At 42.4% G+C, this 23,558-nt stretch overlaps 1 protein-coding gene across 1 annotated transcript in view; it reads left to right on the top strand.

Annotated features, from left to right (window-relative positions):
- Nucleotides 1-23,558, top strand: part of LOC126412488 (uncharacterized) — a 290,832-nt gene that overhangs the window by 60,612 nt on the left and 206,662 nt on the right. Inside the window, exon 2 of the mRNA XM_050082109.1 lies at nucleotides 21,253-21,463. Coding sequence (XP_049938066.1) covers nucleotides 21,253-21,463 — 211 coding nt within the window. The remainder of the gene's footprint in view (nucleotides 1-21,252; nucleotides 21,464-23,558) is intronic.

The raw sequence follows: 23,558 nt of genomic DNA on the forward strand, positions 1-23,558 counted from the left end.
CAGATGCTAAAAGAACCCTCAGTTTCTGAATAGCATTTAAATGTTCCCAGCATTCCGTGTCGAATGCAGGCTCTAGCTAATTGGGCGTCGGAATTAGAATGCAGGTTTCCACACTTACATTAAAATTCGGAACCTACCCCCTGTTTGGTGCCTCACAGGCCGTTGGTATGTCTAGCAAGGCAAAGCACCATTCTATAGTGAGGGTGCTCGGCTTCCAATAGATCTGCAAACAGTTGAGTGAGAAACCCAAATTCATCGAATCTCACGGTAGTAGGAAACTTTAGTCTACAATGTGTTCGCGTAATTAGCCACAGTGTTTTCATTTTTTGGTTTGTTATGTTTATACATTTCCTAATCCGTTTCTGTGAAGAACGTAAAGACTCGTTCACGTGTAGCTAGCGCCCAGCCACACATCATCGATAAATACTACGTAAACAGATCGCAGTGGTCACCAGTCTGGACCGACTGTCACCACGTACTTCAACTGTCGACGAGTGTGCGTCGCAATGACGAACGGCGGCGTAGACCGACGAAGGCAGCTGGCAGTGAAACACGAGCCGGCTGCGCGGTTGCGCCACGTGCAGAGCGTGCAGAGCAACAACTGGCGCCAGTTTTTCTGTTCACTACTTACGGCTGCGTTCCACCTCTGCACAGTTACTGTGACTTTCGTTTTTATTCCCTTCACGCGCCATGTAGAGAGAGGTACCGCTTTCAGAACCGTAACACCGTTCGCAGTGATAATCGCGAAATCTTCGAATTTTGTTGACAGTGTCACTAATCTCGCGTTTGCAAAACGTTAATCCGATTACTCAGTTCTTCATCGTGAGGTGGGTACCAATTTGTGTGAGCACAGATTCTACGTAGTGCGTTCTCTAAATGCCAGTTGGTAACGGAAAAGAATACAGTACACGGACGGAAAAAGAACTGCACTACGAGAAGGAGTTGTACGATGTAAATGAAAGTTGGTAGACGTGTTTCTACATCTGACAGATGATATGTATTGAAATTCACGTCAGTCACAAAAGGGTGACGACCGCTGTGGCCGAGCGGTTCTAGGCGCTTCAGTCCGGAACCACGAGGCTCCTACGGTCGTAGGTTCGAATCCTGCCTCGGCCATGGATGTGTGTGATGTCCTTAGGTTGGTTGGGTTTAATTAGTTCTAAATTCTAGTGGACTGATGACCTCAGATGTTAAGTCCCATAGTGCTCAGAGCCATTTGAACCTTTTGAACCACAAAAGAGTGGCCCTAGTAGCGCCACTATGAGAACGCAAAAAAAAAAGTTCAAATGGCTCTAAGCACTGTGGGACTTAACTTCTGAGGTCATCAGTCTCCTAGAACTTAGAAATTCTTAAACCTAACTAACCTAAGGACATCACACACATCCATGTTCGAGGCAGGATTTGAACCTGCGACCGTATCGGTCGCGCGGTTCCAGACTGTAGCCCCTAGAACCGGTCGGCCACTCCCGCCGGCTATGAGGACGCAAATCACGTTTGCTTTAAATATATGCTGAGTTTGGACGTGGTGAGCCACGAACACTTCTTAGGTGACAGAAACACAGTGCACCAACCTTCTGAGTTTGAACGTGGAGGAGCTGTACGATAAAAGGGTTATATTCATTCTGCGATAGTGCAAAACGACTGGGCAGGAACGTGTCCGCTGTACACGACTGCTGGCAACGGTGTTGACGAGAATGTACGGTCGCAACGAGACGGGGCTCCGGACAGCCACGTGGCGCTACCGAGAGGCAACACTGTCTGTACGGCGTATAGCTCTGGCGCATTTGCAGCAGCAGTGCGACGGCACCGACACAACGAACTGTTACAGATCGGTTACTTCGAGTACAGCTCCGAGCCAGACGTCCTGTACCGTGCATTCCACTGACACCAAACCACAGCAGTTTGCGATTTCGGTGGTCTCCAACGAGAGCACGTTGGAGGTCAGTTGTGTTTTCTAGTGAAAGCTGGTTGTGCGTCGGTGCCCGTGATGCCCAAGCAACCTGTCTGCGTGCTACACACACTGGACTTCCAGCAGCAGTTAAGGTGAAGGCGCCGCGCGGGATTAGCCGAGCGGTCTAGGCGGTGCAGTCAAGGACTGTGCTGCTGGTCCCGGCGGAGGTTCGAGTCCTCCCTCGGGCATGGGTGTGTGTGTTTGTCCTTAGGATAATTTAGGTTAAGTAGTGTGTAAGCTTAGGGACTGATGACCTTAGCAGTTAAGTCCCATAAGATTTCATACACATTTGAACATTTTTAAGGTGTGGGCTGCGATTTCGTATGACAGCAGGAGCGCTCTCGTGGTTATCCCACGCACCGTGGCTGCAAATTTATAAAACAATCAGATGGTTCGACCTATTGTTCTGCCATTCGTGAACAGCATTCCGGGGGTGTTTTCAATAAGGAGAGCGCTCTCCGATATACTGTAGAGCGTCGATTATCCGAACGTCGGTCAACCGAACGACCGCTTAACGGAACTGTGTACTCGCTCGCCTCGCATCTGTTACTCTCCCACCCTACCGTCCATCATCCCCCTCACTCCCAAACCAAGTTTCCCACAGTAGTCACCACACTGGGCCACCGCTGGCGGAACATTGCTTGCGTTTTCGTACCCTCTGTAAAAGCTCATCAGCTAAAGAATGGGAAGAGGGAGAAAACACTACTTCTCCTTGACAGTGCACCGATTCGTCCGTCATGTGGTATTTTAAACGAAAAAGACGAGTTCGTGAAGGTAATATTTCTTCCACCTAAGGTAAACTCCTTATTACAGCCCATGGAGCAAGGTGTTATTGAGACTTCCAAACGATATTACAGGAAAGAATTGTTGCGTAAGTTATTGTTAGAAAGAGAAGAGGATGGAGAAGAAAGTCTCTTAAGAAATCATAAGAATATTTACTTGAAAGACGCGTCCTACATGATCAGCGCAGCATGGAATAGTGTAAAGGAAGAAAATTTGAAGAAAGCGTGGAATAAAATTTTGGACACAGAAGAAAATTCACAAGGTATGATTGAAAATGACGAACAGAATAATATGTCCGATGTTCTCGGTATGCTAAAAGAAATAGATTGCCACGCATGTGATGAAGAAGACGTTGATGAATTGATGAATAGCGATGATGCAGATCCAGGACATCAAATCATGCAGGACAGCGAGATCGTAAACGTCGTCACTGATAAAGATGACGCCGCCAGCATCTCATCAATCAGTGCTCCAGAAAGTGAAGATGAAAGTATACCAACAGCTTCTGAGGCGTTCACTTGTTTAGATACTGCCTTGCGATGGTTTGAAGCCCAAGATGAAAGTGACCAGTTTCAGATATGTGTAACGAAAAAAGTACGTGACTTAGCTGCTCGTAAGCGTGTAGGCTTGCCGAGACAGACCAAAATAAAGGATTTTTTAAACGTTAATTTTGTATACTGTGTCTATTGTTCATGCAAAATGCGTATGTAATATGTATATATTTTTGTTTAATAAACTGTGCCACATACTATATATTCCTACTGAAGTTGCCTTTGTACGTTACTTTGTAATACTAAAAGAGATGCCTGTTTTTATGAATAAATTTACTGTGCAGTACTTCTTTTTGGCAAATAAACATGTACAGTTCGATTATCCGAACAAACCAGTTTTCCGAACACCCATGTCCCCCAATTACTTCGGATAATCGACACTCTACTGTACCACCATTGTAACCCAGCATCCCCTACAGAATGTCGACATGTTGGCGTGATCGTTCAGCATATCTGTCTGTAATCGAGCGTATACAGGGCACCGTCGGGAGACCTGTGTCATCCAGCTGTATTGATCGAACAAGGCAACAGCCGCGGAACTCCATCCAACAAACTGACATCTGTCCGCCGCCGGTCGCTGAGTGGTCAGCGCGACAGAATGTCAATCCTAAGGGCCCGGGTTCGATTCCCGGCTGGGTCGGAGATTTTCTCCGCTCAGGGACTGGGTGTTGTGTTGTCCTAATCATCATCATTTCATCCCCATCGACGCGCAAGTGGCGGAAATGGCGTCAAATCGAAAGATTTGCATCCGGCGAACGGCCTACCCGACGGGAGGCCCTCGTCACTCGACATTTACATTTAATTGACATCTGTCATCTGTACAAAACACTGCACGCACGTCTGCTTTCAACATGCTGGGGAGGGGTTACTGTAGCAATGGATTATCTCTGCCTACATTAATCTGTGATCTCGCAATGTTAATCACTTAAGGGGAGGTTTACTTTGGCCAGAAAAATTCATGTTCAAAATGACTCTGAGCACTATGGGACTCAAATTCTGAGGTCATCAGTCCCCTAGAACTTAGAACTACTGAAACCTAACTAACCTAAGGACATCACACACATCCATGCCCGAGGCAGGATTCGAACCTGCGACCGTAGCGGTCACGCGGTTACAGACTGAAGCGCCTAGAACCGCAAGGCCAAAAGCATGTACTTTGAGAATCTTTTTCTCGTGATGCGTTTTAGATATCAATGTCAAATTGTTTATTGATATTTCCTCTACAAACTGGCTGGAATTTTTTCGACCGGAAATGTCGAAGAGCAAAGGCGGAAGTGCCGTCTGAATGAAACAAAATTTCGATGTAGACCTCCATGTGCGGTATGTCACAGGTCAGTCGGATCGTGTGAAATCAAAATTGACGTCAGCGAAGTATATAAGATTCTTTAGGAGTTGTACCTCGCTTAAGTTATTTGGACCATAGGAAACAAAATGGCGACCATTTGAAAAAAATAGGGTTTTTTCATCGATTTTTCGACTTCGTCGGCCAAGTAAAAATATTTATAGTTGATAGATCGGAATAAAAGTGCTACGACTCCTAGACAATTTAGCTAGCTTCGACGGAAACAAAGAATCATGCCAATCGGTTCAGTAGATTTGAAGTTACCATACCGCGCGATAAAAAAACGCGTTTGAAGTTTTGACTAAAAATTTAGTGCAGGACACGTGGGGCCACAAATGTCGTCAAATACCCCAGAAGTGGACGACAAGTGTTCAACTCGTTACATCATTAGGTGACGTACGCTACAGCACGTACACGTGTGTGCTCGAAGGTACGATTGAGCGATGCAGTAGTTGCATTCGAGCAAGCGGTGCAAATTTGTAAGACATTACGTAAATGTCATCTGTTGCAAGGGTAGAAGTTGCAAAATCGTTGTTCTTGCTGTAACCGAGCAAAGGCTCTTCTTGTTTCGTGTTTTTCTTTTCCTTTTCTCCTTTCTTTCTTTGTTTACACGCTTTATTCAGTGTGTAACGTTTCGTGTATGTAGGCCAGCTAATCGGCCGCCTGGAACTGGTACGAGGCGAGTTGGATATGTTGTGCGGCTGAACGCTACTGGGTGCGAGAGGCGGGCGACAGCTATGGGACGGGCGAGCGCAGGCCGTGACGCAGTCGCAGAGAGCGCGTCGCCAGAGGCGGCTAAATCCCCCAGCTGGGAATTTGGACGGCTGCTGCTCGCATTGCCTCGGTGCAGAATGTTCTCCAGGAAATGGCCGAGTGTCAGACAGTCTTAACGGTGGCCGAGATGCAGCTCTTTGAGATTCGACAAAAACTCACATCAAATGTTAATGCAAATCTGAATATATTTGCGATCTCAGAAAAATGAGGCGCATCCAATGACAGAATGATGTTTCAATAAATTTAAAACTACAAAAGTTAATGTCTCACAACACAAACATTTTCATAGTGACTCTCTGAATTAACAACTTTAAATTGATTAACTTCTCATGTTTAAAACACTTAACTCTTTCTCAGTAAAAACGATACCTGTTAAATTTTCAACTATTCTAAAAAATTTAAAATTACTACGAAAATTTTTCATAGAACTTAGACGGTTATCCCCATGTTGTTTTGTAAATAAATTTAGTATTTTCTTAGAATCCGTTGTCCTGATCTGCTTACTGACATGATGAGTGTAATCGTTCACTATTTGCATCACGTGGTAAAATTGTAATGGGGAGATAACTTTTGCTAACTGCAAGTGGGCTAAATATAACGTTACACCAAGCCACTTCTTACGTTTAAAGCTGTGGCTCGCATGGCTCTGAGCACTATGGGACTTAACATCTGTGGTCATCAGTCCCCTAGAACTTAGAACTACTTAAACCTAACTAACCTAAGGACATCACACACATCCATGCCCGAGGCAGGATTCGAACCTACGACCGTAGCGGTCACGCGGTTCCAGACTGAAGCGCGTAGAACCGCACGGCCACACCGGCCGTTTAAAGCTGTCACTAATCTGTTCTTTAAGCCACACTTTTTGACATACCTCCTTAGTTCGCAGTGCTGCTGCAGACGTTGTCTTAATTTTGACATTTATATAATAGGAATTACATCGTTTGTTTTACATTTCTTATTAATTTTATACACTCTGTGGTCTTCAGTAGTTCAATCTTGGTGCGTTGGTAGTGCAGTAATATCCCATATGCCTGTCAGTATAGAAGACTATCTGACATGAGTGCCCGTCGTCGTCAAAATGCAGTCTTTTGACTGTGAAAGTCCCACAAGATCTGATGAGTACGACACTTACTACTTCGCAATGTGTTGCTAAATATGTCCTGAACTGTCAATAATCTATCACAGATACAATCTCAGGTGCACTGACAACATCTGGAGCTAAGTCCGTTGGCGCGAAAATACATTTACTAAAGATACTGCCTGTGCACGTAGCAAAGATAGTGCATACCAAGGATACAACTTATAAGCTTTATACCGTGCGGTTCTAGGCGCTGCAGTCCGGAAACGTGGGACTGCTACGGTCGTAGGTTCGAATCCTGTCTCGGGCGTGGATGTGTGTGATGTCCTTAGGTTAGTTAGGTTTAAGTAGTTCTAAGTTCTAGGGAACTGATGGCCTAAGATGTTAAGTCCCATAGTGCTCAGAGCCATTTGAAACATATAAGCTTTATATCGTAAAGTCTTTTCATCTGTCGACTTCATACAGCTTTCATAATAGTGCTATAATTGTAAGGGGCAGTACGATAGGATGGGAATAGTTATTTATAACATAATAGAGGCTAATACATGGTTTATCTGTTAATAAGCTCTCACATTGACTTAAGTGCTCGTAAATGAGATGAAGACAGAGCTCGGATACATAATACTTTGGATGCGTATACATTTTACGAATATGAATGGCGTAAAACGGTCGCCAGCAGTCAAATTCACTGTGCAGCTCCACGAATTGGGACCAAGCTTCCCAATGCCTTCGCACAAATACAGGATGCATCCTTCGATGCTTCGTGCGACTTCAACAGGCGTTATCTCAGATGAAAGCACTGCACTGTAGCTGTCATCCCTGAAAGCTATTTTCTTTATCGATTTACTGCGTTTTTATATCTGTTCCATTATGCAGGTACACTCCTGGAAATGGAAAAAAGAACACATTGACACCGGTGTCTCAGACCCACCATACTTGCTCCGGACACTGCGAGAGGGCTGTACAAGCAATGATCACACGCACGGTACAGCGGACACACCAGGAACCGCGATGTTGGCCGTCGAATGGCGCTAGCTGCGCAGCATTTGTGCACCGCCGCCGTCAGTGTCAGCCAGTTTGCCGTGGCATACGGAGCTCCATCGCAGTCTTTAACACTGGTAGCATGCCGCGACAGCGTGGACGTGAACCGTATGTGCAGTTGACGGACTTTGAGCGAGGGCGTATAGTGGGCATGCGGGAGGCCGGGTGGACGTACCGCCGAATTGCTCAACACGTGGGGCGTGAGGTCTCCACAGTACATCGATGTTGTCGCCAGTGGTCGGCGGAAGGTGCACGTGCCCGTCGACCTGGGACCGGACCGCAGCGACGCACGGATGCACGCCAAGACCGTAGGATCCTACGCAGTGCCGTAGGGGACCGCACCGCCACTTCCCAGCAAATTAGGGACACTGTTGCTCCTGGGGCATCGGCGAGGATCATTCGCAACCGTCTCCATGAAGCTGGGCTACAGTCCCGCACACCGTTAGGCCGTCTTCCGCTCACGCCCCAACATCGTGCAGCCCGCCTCCAGTGGTGTCGCGACAGGCGTGAATGGAGGGACGAATGGAGACGTGTCGTCTTCAGCGATGAGAGTCGCTTCTGCCTTGGTGCCAATGATGGTCGTATGCGTGTTTGGCGCCGTGCAGGTGAGCGCCACAATCAGGACTGCATACGACCGAGGCACACAGGGCCAACACCCGGCATCATGGTGTGGGGAGCGATCTCCTACACTGGCCGTACACCACTGGTGATCGTCGAGGGGACACTGAATAGTGCACGGTACATCCAAACCGTCATCGAACCCATCGTTCTACCATTCCTAGACCGGAAAGGGAACTTGCTGTTCCAACAGGACAATGCACGTCCGCATGTATCCCGTGCCACCCAACGTGCTCTAGAAGGTGTAAGTCAACTACACTGGCCAGCAAGATCTCCGGATCTGTCCCCCATTGAGCATGTTTGGGACTGGATGAAGCGTCGTCTCACGCGGTCTGCACGTCCAGCACGAACGCTGGTCCAACTGAGGCGCCAGGTGGAAATGGCATGGCAAGCCGTTCCACAGGACTACATCCAGCATCTCTACGATCGTCTCCATGGGAGAATAGCAGCCTGCATTGCTGCGAAAGGTGGATATACACTGTACTAATGCCGACATTGTGCATGCTCTGTTGCCTGTGTCTATGTGCCTGTGGTTCTGTCAGTGTGATCATGTGATGTATCTGACCCCAGGAATGTGTCAGTAAAGTTTCCCCTTCCTGGGACAATGAATTCACGGTGTTCTTATTTCAATTTCCAGGAGTGTATTTCGTGGACAAGATGGAAAAGCTACATTACGTGCTGGATGCTGAGGTAAAGAATTGTGTGCCGAGGCAAAATACACTTGAGGAAGAGACCAATAAGTCTGTTAACAATTTGTGAGGTAGAGTGCTTAAAAAGAAAAGAACATTTTGAATCAAAATTTAATAAAGGAGCTGGAACAGCAGTTTAAAGACATCAGGGCAGAATTAAATACTTTAGCAGAGAATAGTCGTTTCTGAACAAATTCTGGACGGAAGCGAAGCAAACGCGACTCCATAATGTGCCCCTAAACGGACCAAGTTTCAAACACGTAAGTGGGCGGGGAGGAATTTTTGTGTGCGTGAGGTAAGTTAGCGCACATAAATCGTCCTCTGGGAGTTTAGGACGCTTGTGGAATATTTACAATGGTATCTCGTCCGCAGTCCGACCAACTCCGTCGATAAATTTTTAGATTTCTTTGAAAAACTTAATCAGGCATTGAAATTCAATAATGATAGTAAGGAATTGTGTTCCAGTAGAGGAGCAATAGTACCATCCACATCAATTTTAATGATCAGAACAGAAATAATTATCAATGTAATAATAATTTTCAAAGGGGTAACGGAAAACTAAACAGGGAACAAAGATTTGTGAGGCCGGAGCCTTATGAAATGCAACAACAGAATTAGAGATCGGGAAACTACAGATCGCCATGTATCAGGTGCGGAGATGGCGAAATAAACCGGCGATGTAAAGGACACGTAATTTTAAAAATCCTATGGGTGTCGAAAATTCGGCAAAAAAGCGAAAAATATTGGAGTTGAAGGTTATGATATATAAAAATAAAACGGGGAGTAATTTTGAGCAGTGCAACAATAAAGTGTGCAAGAAATATTGTAAACATTGAGAATCATGCTTCAGTGCCATTGACTGATGGCTTCACAAGATCGACGTGATGAGACGTTTTGGTGACGTGACAAGACGTTGAGAATGGTGGTTTGCAACTCGAGTAGCTAGGTGAAATGCGACTAAAGTATGGGAAACCTTGCAAAATTACGAAAGTTGGTGAAAAATTCTTAAAACTGAGATACGACAAACTTGTGTGTGAATAAGGGTACAGACATGCTCGCATGGGTGTAAGAAAATCATTCCTTTCTCCCAAGAGTGCGACTGACAACTGATGGTCCATACTATCCATGCTCTATGGCTTCAAGTCCTGCAGAATACCCACATGTTCCACAAGTGGATATACATTGTAAGCCACATAAATGGAAGACATAGTGTCCAAAGATTTGGTGGTCATTATGACCGTCGTCTAGGACACCAAAACTGTGATCATATACCAACGTGTGATATGCCCGCCAATATGAGGAATCAGTGCTCTTGATCTCTTCGAAAATGGAACACTCAGACATATGCTACGCTGTCACTATGGGACATAAGTTTAAATGTAGAGGCCATTACCTTTGTAGAGCTGTTCGGAGATGCTCCACAATGCTGCAAGTTCTTCAAGTGTCACATTTTTTGTTAATAAGAAACACCACCTCTGTCAATTATTTCAAACAGTCGGTGTGTTGTTGTGGGAGTAACATAGTTTACATCATGTGATGTCCAGCTATCTGACAGCCAATGGAGCGAAATGTTTTAATGCCAGTTTATCACTTCATGCAGACCTCAAAATCATGGTGGAAAAAATGGAAGGCGATGTACAAAGGTGTTGTCATACACTACTTGGATCTGTTACAGCAGAAAAACAAAGTATCAAACTGCTTATGAAAGAACGACACAAGGAACCCTGTCTTGTGATTGATAGTCCAACAGAACAGCAGTACAGGTGGCAAAACATACAAAAGGGTTGAGCATGGGGACTTCGACCACTGGACACCTGGTCCAACAGAGCAATACACATATATTTAGTAGGATCACCACATCGATGTCAACGTATATAAGACATTTGTTTTCGATATTGGAGAAAAGATTGATGCAATAATATCTTATCGAGTTCTATGCCAGGTGATGTTAGTTTCGAAGTTTTTATAGTTCCTAGTTTTACCCCATTTGATGTTATAAAAACGAGGGATATATATATATATATATATATATATATATATATATATATATATATATATAGAGAGAGAGAGAGAGAGAGAGAGAGAGAGAGAGAGAGGGGTGGGGGAGGAGGATTGCGCTATCAACAAAGTCTCTGACATCATTACACTGTCGTATTTCTAATGCAGTAATCACAGGAATATGATAAAGGAGATGTACAGGGTGATATTTACAGACTGTCATTCGATATTGATGACTTTTAGATGTTATGGTTCTGAATTTTTGTTCGCAGTCCACGTATGCTCCACATGGTTGTGAATTTCTTCCTGTACGTTAGTGTGCTATTTTTCTCACTATGATAGCTCTCTACCCAGTCAGCGACGGATGGAGGGCCAGACTGCCTTGTAAATAATGGAATAGTGCTGTTCGAAGATGATAGGATTTCGAGAAGGTTAGCACGGGTCTGTGATTTGCTAGAGGACATCTCTTACTCATGGAATCATGTGGATCCAAATGCTGTATATCGGAGAATAGAATGTTCATGAGAATACAGTAGGTAAGCGATACTCTGACGAAAGGGGAGTTGAGAGGTGAGCTCTAAACCGCATCTTCTAAGTGTCACTGGCAGATAGCATACGTCTCGCAAAGAGACTACAGTGAGAAAAGTAGGAGCTTGTACAAAGAAGTTCTGTCCTTTGTTTTCTAAATAAATAAGAGAGCACATTCTTCTGAGGCCGGAGTGGCCGAACGGTTCTAGGCACTACAGTCTGGAACCGCGCGACCGCTACGTCGCAGGTTCGAATCCTGCCTCGGGCATGGATGTGTGAGATGTCCTTAGGTTAGTTAGGTTTAAGTAGTTCTAAGTTCTAGGGGACTGATGACCTCAGCAGTTACGTCCCATAGCGCTCAGAGCCATTTTAACCATCTGAACCATTCTTCTCAGAGTTTTGTGTCTCTATAAATGGATGGACTGACATCTTAATAAGTTGACTAAATTTACATTTACATCGATACACTTACTTCGCAAGCTGTCCTGCGGTTTGTGGCAGAGCGTACGCTGCACCACTACTAGTCATTCGCTTTCCTATTCTACTCTGAAACAGAGTGAGTGAAAAAGACTGCCTCCTTATAAGCTCTAATTTCTCGTATCTTATATTATTGGTTCTTATGTGAAGTGTCTGTTGGTGGTGGCAGAATACTTCTGTGTTCAGCTTCAAATGTCTGTTCTCTATAGTGTTCCTCAAAAAGAACATTGTCTTCGCTCCAGGGATTCCCATTTAAGATACCTGGCGAATGTTATCTGATTGTTGAAAAGAGGCAGTACTGTACCCTTTCACCACCGGCTACCCATGTAGATAAAAAAAATGGCACGGTACTATCCTTGCAATGCGAGGGTAGTCCCGAACTTTTTTAAAATTTGTATTTGGTTAAACCTAGTATGTGATCATAGCCAGGAGGAGACCCGAGCCCCTGGTAATCCCAAACAAATGATTAAATTCCATCTCAGTTCGTTGTCTTCAGTCCTGAGACTGGTTTGATGCAGCTCTCCATGCTACTCTATCCTGTGCAAGCTCCTTCATCTCCAAGTAACTGCTGCAACCTATATCCTTCTGAATCTCGTAAGTGTATTCATCTTTTGGTCTCCATCTACGATTTTTACCCTCCGCACACATCCCTTGATGTCTCAGGACGTGTCCTACCAACCGATTCCTTCTTCTAGTCAAATTGTGCCACAAATTCCTCATGTCCTCAATTCTTTTCAGGACCTCCTCATTAGTTACGTGATCTACCCATCTAATCTTCAAATTAATTGCTCACTGTGAAAAGTGACCCTCATGATCAATTTAATTAATTAGCCTATCAATTTGATATAAGTGACGTGCCACTGGGCGGTTGGAAGCGAATGCTAGAGGGCAGTGGGTATGATCCGGGAGCTGGAGTGGTAATCAGACGTTTTTTCATTCAGGCGAGATGTTTCAACGAAATTTCAATCTCTCACCTACTCAGGGAGAGATTACCATCACAATAAAATAAGCTATATTACCGAATTTATAAAATGATACGTCGCATAAACCTGATATTTACAACTTCTCTGTGCGGTTACCTTAAGAGGCTTTGTATGTGATGAAGCATTTGATTAATTTAAGAGAGTCGGAAATAGAGGAAGCATCGTATGACACAGGTAGAACATGCTCTTAGCACTCCGTCACAAATCAATAATGAGTTTAATATTCTAGTCCTGTGATGCAGGATGTAATAGATGTTAAGTTGGTTAGAACAGATTTTTTTGGCTGATGAGGGAATACTGAAAGGATATATAGCCTGTGCCATACTGTCAAAGGATTTTCACAACAAGGAACGGCACAATAACGATGCGAGTACACGTGTCTGCCCCGACATCTTCTGTCTTCGAAAATAACTCGTATAAAACGGAGAAATCTACGTTTTGCTTGAGAAATTCGAGGTGTATGGTCAGCAACATTCTGTCTCAGACATACTCCGCAAGCCACTTGACGGTGTGTGGCGGAGGGTACTTTGAGTATCTTTATCGGTTCTCCCTTCTATTCCAGTCTCGTATTGTTCGTGGAAAGAAAGATTGTCGGTATGCCTCTGTGTGGCCTCTAATCTCTCTGATTTTATCCTCATGGTCTCTTCGCGAGATATACGTAGGAGGGAGCAATATACTGCTTGACTCCTCGGTGAAGGTATGTTCTCGAAACTTCATCAAAAGCCCGTACCGAGCTACTGAGCGTCTCTCCTGCACAGTCTTCCACTGCAGTTTATCTATCATCCCCGTAACGCTTTCGCGATTACTAAATGATCCTGTAACGAAGCGCGCTGCTCTCCGTTGGATCATCTCTATCTCTTCTATCAACCCTATCTGGTACGGATCCCACACTGATCAGCAATATTCAAGCAGTGGGCAAACAAGTGTACCGTAATCTACTTCCTTTGTTTTCGGATTGCATTTCCTTAGGATTCTTGCAGTAAATCTCAGTCTGGCATCTGCTTTACCGACGATCAACCTAATATGATCATTCCATTTTAAATCACTCCTAATGTCTACTCCCAGATAATTTATTGAATTAACTGGTTCCAGTAGCTGACCTGCTATATTGTAGCTAAATGATAAAGGATCTTTCTTTCTGTGTATTCGCAGCACATACACTTCTCTACATTTATATTCAGTTGCCATTCCCTGCACGATGCGTCAATTCGTTGCAGATCCTCCTGCATTTCAGTACAATTTTCCATTGTTACAACCTCTCGATATAACACAGCATCATCCGCAAAAAGCCTCAGTGAACTTCCGATGTTATCCACAAGGTCATTAAAAGCGGATTTTGTACGCTGGGGAGAGACTGTGTCGGGATGGAATTGCAATTAGAACTACCGGGTGATCAAAAAGTCAGTATAAATTTGAAAACTTAATAAACAACGGAATAATGTAGATAGAGAGGTAAAACTTGACACATATGCCTGGAATGACATGGGGTTTTATTAGAACAAAAAAAAAACACTCTATATTGCTAGACGCGTGAAAGATCTCTTGCGCGCGTCGTTTGCTGATGATCGTGTGCTCAGCCGCCACTTTCGTCATGGTTGGCCTCCCATGTCCCCAGACCTCAGTCCGTGCGATTATTGGCTTTGGGGTTACCTGAAGTCCGAAGTGTATCGTGATCGACCGACATCTCTAGGGATGCTGAAAGACAACATCTGACACCAATGGCTCACCATAACTCCGGACATGCTTTACAGTGCTGTTCACACACCCATTCCTCGGTGCCTACAGTTATTATATCAAGCGAAGTGGGGATGGAGGTGAAGATTTAAGCTTTACCTAAGTGGGGGAGTACGGTCTCCCACAAATTGATTAAATAAAGAATATGCATCAATATATTATTGAACTGATTTGACTGTCATGTTGTGAGAGCCTTCCTCTTCAGTGCAGACTCTGTCTTTTGCCTGGAAATTTCTTCTGTGAAGGGTGGGGACAGAGGGGCTGAGGGGTGGCGGCTTGACACTGTGCACTAGCTCAGTTGATCCCTGCACATCAAGATGAGCACACACACATTAAAATTTCGCAACAAATCTACAGTGTGAAATTACATAATTAGGATATGGGTCATACCATGGAAAATCACCCAGAAATTTTAGGAAATGACACCCATCATCAAAATCCTTGAAATTTTTGGGTCGTGGAAGTTTACCTACATATATTTACATCTCCAGAATGTAAATGTTGCAGGTCATTTACTTTTTCACTTATGATAAAAAGAAGTTGTATAGCTTCAGGAGTTCAGGCAATAGTTCCTACAGTTTTTCAACGGAAGCTTGAATCTTTTTTTAGTTAAAGAGGAAGGTTTATTTTTTATAGTCATCCTTCTTGTAGTCAATATCCACCATCCCCAACTCAGAAAAAACTGTAAATAATTTCTTTTAAATAAATTCCATGCATGGACACTATAATTTTTTAAAGTATTTCCCCAATAGACACCTTTAAAAAATTAACAATACTATTATATATATTCCATTATGTTACATAAGAAGAATCAGTTTGTAGAAATAAAGGGAAGTGTGAAAAACAACGTTTTTGTAAAAGAAATATTGAATTTGCTAACTCATGACTACCACTTCACCATTAAATTGCTGAAGTTGGCTACACTGGATTTCCCTAGGAACAAATCATATCTGAGAACACTGTTTTATTGCCACTACATGTATAGCATCATCCAGTTCCTTTGTTTTGAGTCATATGTTCACTGAGCATGCAGTTCTGAGCTCTTGTACTGAGTTGCACCCAGAATCAATTATTGGTTAAAACTTCAATTGTTGCAGTTTTTAACTATTCATTCCAAAACAAAAGTAAGTCCCCTAATGTTACAATAATAATGTGAAATATTTTTGTAATGAAACAGTGGGGTACAATAATTTTTCATTATTTAATTACTTTTTATGTTACACCAATCATCTTTTGAATTATTTACGAAAAATGTTGGTTTTATGACTGAAGCAGTATGGAAAATACAAGTAGGCAGTGTTTTCTTGGCCAGTATCTGGAAGATATATATGATAATGCCCTGACTTGTATGAATGATCTGATCAATGAAGAACAAGAACTCTTACTATGGCGAAGCAACAGTCATTAATACTGTGATTTAAGTGTTTCATGTGTGTGTGTTCAACACGAAGGTGGGTACCAGCGCAGATTCTCTCCACATTTGCTGTGATCCCTTCAAGCGCCATAAACGATCTGTTTCATTTGGATTGCGTGAAATTAGTTTAGAAAAGACAAAGACCTTCAAAATGAGAGACTTAAGCGTTATTCTTGGGGAGAAAATGCGCCCTACCTGTACAAAACTTATTAATGAAAAACAAGCAAGTGACGACTCATCGCCAGATTATATAAATGACGTAATGTGAAAGTGCAGACCCAGAAAAATGTGTGCTCAATACTAGCTTAGGAGTATCTCCTGCAAAGCAGCATTCAATTGCTTGGCATAGTCAGTATGCAGCAGCCAAACGAAAATTTTAATCAGGAGCTGGGGCCCTGAAAACTAAAATTTCACATACATATCAAGCTGAGTTGGCAGCTGATGCAAGCTCTATCCCTGACAGTAATGTAACAGAACTGGAACAAAAGGCAAAACATCATGATGAACTCATGGACAAAATCAAACAGGAAATTGAATTTTCAAACAATCGTGAAAAAATTCAGTTACTTACTTTTGTGCTGCCATCTTGGTCTCGGCAGAAAGTCAGTTCCAAATTTCAGGTTTCTGAATATTTGGTACGACAAGCAAGAGCTTTTTAAATGGAGAAGAGTGTTTTATCGATGGCTGAGCAGAAAAGAGGATAGACATTGCCACATGATACAGTGCAAAAAGAAAACAATTTTTATTTGAATGACAAAGACACAAAAATAATGCCTGGGAAAAAAGACAAAAGTGATCACCAGCGAAAATACCTATAAACAAAAGTGTCTTGTTTTAAGTAATTTGACTGAATTGTATTCTCTCTAGAAAAAAAAGTATCCTGAAGACAAAGTAGGATTATCAAAATTTGCTTCTCTTCAACCAAAACAGTGTATACTTGTAGGATCATCAGGAATACATACCGTATTCTAACAGTTTGGACGACTTAAAGTGGTAAAGTATGTATGCAAACTTCCACTTCTTTTACGAGATGACTTACTTGAGATGCTCGGCCGACCTTCTTTGCTAGCTAGCCTGCTACTGAAAAGTCTCTTTCTCTTCTGCTCCGAAGTATGCTACTAGCTACAGGAATTTCTTAAGACTCTTTCTACTTATAAAAATAAGTAGACTTACTAATTTTCATTTGCTTCAATTATCGACGTATATTTAAACTTCAGACATGTTACAAATCCCACTCTTCACATTAATACATACTGTTTAGTAAGTCTCTCGTGTCTCCAAACGGCAGAAACAAACTAATTAACATTTACGAGAATGTTGGCTTACAAACCATTCTCAACATAAATCAGAAACAAGGGTAAGACAGAAGTCATTTTTCATTAACAATAGTCACTGACACTATTATCTCAGAGTTACATAAATACTCCATGGTCCTCTCGTATGCACTTTCACTAAAACTTCCATGGATCGTCCGACAGGTACTTGTCGGTGCCGTTCGACCGCCATATCTACATTCTTCCTCCGACTGAATTTAAACCTGCACCACAGACATGTCACACGCAGTAGGTAGGATTCTATCATCCCACACTCACATCTAAAATATCAAGTGTTCGAGAAGGTAGAAGGCCGAGTGGTTCTAGAATTTACACCGAAATTCTCGAATCACGACAGTATGTGTGTGCCTTTACCACCAAAACCTTAAATTGCATCTAAATTCCATTTCTATTAGAGAAACATACGAAGATCTAACGAAAATAGTAACATGTGATATAAATAAGCGAGCCTGAATGCTTCGTCTGTGTGAAAAAGGCCCGCCAGTTCATTGCTCCAAAACCACTTAGAAAATGAAATAGAAGAGTATGATCCTGATGAGATGGTTCAGTACAGTCAGTGGGTATCAACTGATAGAATGACTTTAAGTGTACAGATCACTTCAATATAAGAGTTCTGTGACACACTAATTAACAAAATTGAAAAACTTCTTCACACTCTTTTATTTCTCAGTCACAATGTGATTATCTAATCTCAATTTTGTTGTTCAAGATGAATTACAGGGGTACAATTGGAACAATGGCAGCTGCGCTCTTCACAGTGTCCATATATATTACAAAAAGGACAAACAGCTGCATGCAAAAAGTATTTGTATGGTTTCTGATGATCTACAATATGATGTTGTCTTGGTGTACCAGACTATATTGAACTTTTTCCAGAAATTCACCTTGCATGTGTTGGATATTTCACCGATGGTTGTACTGCAAAATATAAATATTGTAAGAATTTTAGAAATATCTGCTACCATGAACACGACTTCAACATAAATTGCAGCTGGTCCTTTTTAGCTACCAGCCATGGCAAATCTATCTGTGAAGGTATTGGTGGCAATGTTAAAAGACTTGTCACAAAAATAAGTTTGCAGAGAGGGTATAAAGATCAAATACTTACAGCTTCACAGCTTGAGAACCTGCGAGGCATTTCAGTTCTCTTTGTTTCAAAAGATGAAATGGTACATGTCACACATTATCTTTCTCAGCACTTCACAAGTGCAAAAACAATTCCGGAAACACGATCTGTGCATTACATTGTACCAGTATCACCAACCAAGATTGGAGCAAGATGGCTGAGCTGTGACACAGATTTTAGTATCGTGCATGATTTTTCCGATGCACTTCCACCACTAACGCCAGAATGCACTGTACAGCCCAACTGCTATGTTGCATGTGCATATGACTTCTTGGTATTTGGAAATGGTTGAGAGGGTAAATTGTGAAGAAGTAGATGTTACAGTAAGGTTCATGCATCCTCATAGACCATCCCACTCCTTCTATTGGTCTGATAATGATGTTAGGGATGTTTCTTTCTCTCATATTCTATGTGAAGTTGATATCACCATAGCAACAGGCCATACTTATTCTCTGAGCAAAGAGTCCTCAAAGTTGGTGGAAGAAAAGTGGTTCTCATACAAAAAGATATTTTCTAAGCATCAAAGTGTCTCGTGACATGTGCAGTTCCGAATCAATTTGATTGCAAATTGCAGCACCAGCATTTTGTGCAGGTTTGACAGTATTGGCTTTTGACAAAATGCTTGAATATTATGAACAAAATGCTACGTATTTTTACATTGAGTTAATTTGGTTATGACATAGGTAAGAAAGTGTTCATATGTCCAAGTTGCCCTATCTTTTATAATGTGTAATTTTCTTTAAATATTGCAATTTTTGTTCAGTTTGGATATTGTTATGTGTACTTATGATGTTAATGTCTCTTGGGTAGTAATTGTATTTCTCTCCAGAATAGTTCTTGTGTGATGAAACTTTATTATTTGTAGATCACTTTCTAATTTTTTCAGTGTTTTCTAGAGGGGGGGGCAACTGTCCAAATATTTTTTCTAATTTAACAATAAAAATAAAAAAATTAATTTACAAAAATTTAATTGGACATTTCTAACATGTTTTCAGAAACCACATGTCCATAAGGATATTCAGGAAAAAAACTGTCAGCGTACCATTTTTTGTTTAAAAACTGCAGCCAATTTTCAAATTTTTACATTTTTCTTTGAAGTAACGCATTGCATCAAACTTTCAGCAATTGCACAGTACACAAAATCTCGTTCACAACTAGATAATGGGTGTCATGGCCTGGATGACGTGACATGGATTGACCCATATGTAGATGCTGTACATGAGATTTTCTCGCCAAATAAAGAGATTCAGCTCCTTTATAAATAAATGGCTTATCCTCTACTATGTAATTGACACTGACTTCAACCTTGTATCGTCAGATCCATCCTGTCCAGCAGAGATTGAGTCTTTTCCTGCTAATTTCGAGGTGGAGGAGGGGAAGGGAGGGCTGGGGGATTTGACAGAGGGGGAGGGGTTAACTAATTGATCGATTTAATCAATTAGGTAATTAATCTGATGTCAAAAGTTTGCTCATATAGGCGACAGGGAGGGTTGGGAATTGCACAGAGGGGTAGTGGAGGAGGATTGGGTTGTGAGGTTTCTTAGATTATCCCCAGGGGGTCAGAAATCAATTAGCATAGCAATGAATTAAGGAGAGGGGCAGAGGTTACATGAATAACCACTTAGCAGAGCAATAGGTTGAGATCATAAATCAATCAGCCGTCACAATTTAAGTAATTTGCGTGTTAATTTGATATCAAAAGTGCACCAGAACATCCATTGGCATTCTACTTACGTGCATAAAGTAAGGTAGTTTTGCTAAATGGGGACAAACTGGAGGGAACAGTCGCTGAGAAGATAAGGAGCAGAAAAAGTCACATGGACGTATGGCCAGAAAAGCGTTTTAAGGGACATATACATATTTGAAATATGACATCTTTTTTATTAATCGTGGTATACTATAATGGGATGGTAGTTCTGCAATTGCTCAGTGATGAGGATATTGCATATAAATAATTATTCATACGATGCAGTGCCAAAAGGTAGAGCTAAATATACAGTTGGCAACTTTAATTAATTTACAAAAATTAAATTGTACAATTCTAACGTGTTTTCAGAAACTACTAATCTTAGTTTACTGTATGTACCCATTGCCACTGACACAGCTAAAGTTTGCTACTACATGATGGTGGTCCATCTCAGTTCTGTATTTTCATTTGGAGACATCTCAACATCCACCTCTTCTGAAAACTCGGTCGAGGTTTTCCAGTCGTATGGCCCACCCAGTTAGCAGACCTGGACACTTTAAATATGTACCTGTGGGGGACATGTGAGAAATCGTGTACTGTGGAGTGTATCCCAGATGTGCAGACACTGGAACAAAGCATTCTGGCTGCCTGTGACAGCGTTGAAGTGCACATACAACCATGTGCATCTGTCGCTATTGCATAGTGTTCAGACTTGGTTAGAGCCACTTTGAACACATTTTCTAATGGTGGTCTCTTCACAGCATGTTATGGACAGTATTGTGCTGTAGAGACCTAATACCTTGTAGAATAGACACCATTGATTTTCAGGCATAGACCCTAAGACCTTTCTTGCTCTGTATACTCTGAAATCGTTTCCTGTAATTTGTCCCCATTCAGCAAAATAAAGCTGATTTTCTGTCCCGTACAGCTCTTTCTAGTACCACGAAAGCCACCCCAGATGTCTTACATCCTCTCATCTGATCCCTTCATCAAGCTACATACATTCTTCTCCTTGCTGATTCTGTGGAGAACGTTGAGCTATCAGTCCACTTTATCTTCAGGGACCATGCATAAGAGCACATCGGAAAAACTTTGATGGTCCTCTTCTGCTAGGAACTGACAGCTGTACACCGTGTTGCAGGTGTATCCAGAGCTGGGCCGCCTTACCGTCACCTACCGCGAGCTGTCGCAGCGCGCTGCTGGCGTCGCCTTGGAGCTGAAAGAACGTGGTTTGAAGCCCGGCGACGTGCTGGTGGTGGCCACGAGCATCGTCCCACAGTTCACGCCTCTCATGGCCGGTGCTCTGCTGAGGGGCGTCACCGTAGCTCCGATCAATCCAGGATTCGACTCCAGTGAGTAAATCTCGCTAGTACTTATGGTAACTATTGGCGTGTATAATAGTTACGGTCAGCAGTCCCCTAGGACGTAGAACTACTTAAACCTAACTAACCTAAGGACATCACACACATCCATGCCCGAGGCAGGATTCGAACCTGCGACTGTAGCGGTCGCGCGGTTCCAGACGCGTCCATACTCCTGCAGTATTTTAGAAAGGATAGTACTTTTCAGTGGACTGCTGTTAATACTGTTTATTCAGTACGACTGCGATTTCAGCCTTATGCCTATCGTTCTCTTTAAGAGGACACTGTCCTCTTGTCAGTTATGTTTACATATACCTAGCGTGTAATAATTTTCGTGGCTTACATGTAAGGACGGAGCACTTGACTATCCAAGTCATGTCACCAGTGTGCATAACTTCCACTGTGCATGGGATGTGCGGTCGTTGTTCAGATAGCCTTTAGTACGCAGGATTCAAGAACGAATCTCATGTGAAGTGCAGCAGACGTTTTTTATCTGTGGCACTCAACAGTATATGCTGATTAAAGAAAACACTTCGGAAATGTTTTCGACGGCATTAGAGAACACAAACTCAAATATGATTTTAAAAAAGGGACTGAAAACTATACAAGTGTTAATAGAACAAAACAGAAAATTATGTTGTTCATCATTTAAGACGCGAATTTGCGCACGTATTTCATCAGTATGTCTAGCAAATTTCGTCTGGCAGATTTATTTTCGCGTTGTTCAGGATTGATGACGACGTATATCGTGAGCTATGAGTTGTACACTGATATGCTTTTGTAGGTACGTCCAGTAGTATATGCGTCCACTGTATATGTGCCTACTGCCTGTGAAGTAAGTTGTGAGTAGAGCTAGCGGCAAAGAATTAATACATTAAAATGTCATGCAGGATGCGGCAGTTTCTCAAGCATGACAGTGTCTATGACTTTATAGCTCCTGATCTATGACTCGTACAATGATACATTTTTCTTGGTACGTTCAACAGCATCTGCGGATATCATCTGCGAAATATGTTGCGAATAGAGTTAGTAGTAACTGTTAGTATTGCATGATGCAGCAGTTTCACACGCATCTTATTGTTCATGACGAGATATCCCCTGAACTATGGTCGTACGATGATATATTTTTGTAGGTACATTCAGCGACATATGTAAGTTCTGTCTGCAAAATGTGTTGCAAATAGAGTTAGTAGTAAAGAAGCAATAAATTAAAACGCCATGTTTCCTGTGGCACTTTTAGTGCATGAAATGCTAAAATGTAGTAAGCGATAGAGATCCCAGGCTCGAGTCCCGGTCGGGGCACAAATTTTCAACTCTCCCCATTGACATTTATCGGCGCCTGTAAGCAGCGAAAGGTCTGGATTTCATTGTGATTTCGTTCTGTCAATATTTGTCCTCACTTAACGAACAGTCTGCTTCCCTGCTAAAAGAAAACAAATTCAAATTAAAATGTTAAATGGCTAAATTCACGCTAGTTCTGTTGTCGACAGCACCTTCATTGTTCATTCCACTTCTCCTTAACCCTTTCGTGGCCTGTGGGGCATATAATTCCCATTAAAGGTACTTTTTTTTACAACGTTTAAGAGTGTATGTATTACCACTTCTGTACGCTCCTGGCATCTGGTGGCAATCCGCTGCGCTAGCTGTTGCTTCCGTTTATTGCCTTCAGGAGTGTGGGAAGTATATATCCCGCCAAACAACAATGTTTTAATGGTTATTGGGAAGTACAGTTACCACCAGTAGTTTCTGGAAGGGGCTTGGGAAGCACATTTACCACAAAATTAATGTGTCATTTGTAGTCTTTGGAAAGCATACTCAGCACCAACTTAGGGGTATCCCAAAGCTTTTGGGAATATATCTTACCACGGTTGTCTATGTGTGACATCTCGTGGTAGTACTCTGCACTAGGTGTATAAAAACTGCTATAACAGTCAGTTTCTGTTTGTCGTGGGATCACTACTGTTGTCGGAACACATTGCTTTGCTTCTGCAATATACATTATTGTGACTTGTATCAGCTCGTGTCTTTATTGTGTGATAATGTTTCAAGGATAATTTTCGCATTGTGGTAAGTAAACTTTAATATC

This window comes from Schistocerca serialis, chromosome 7 (genome assembly GCF_023864345.2).
Source record: "Schistocerca serialis cubense isolate TAMUIC-IGC-003099 chromosome 7, iqSchSeri2.2, whole genome shotgun sequence".
In the NCBI taxonomy this organism is placed as follows: Eukaryota; Metazoa; Arthropoda; class Insecta; order Orthoptera; family Acrididae; genus Schistocerca; species Schistocerca serialis.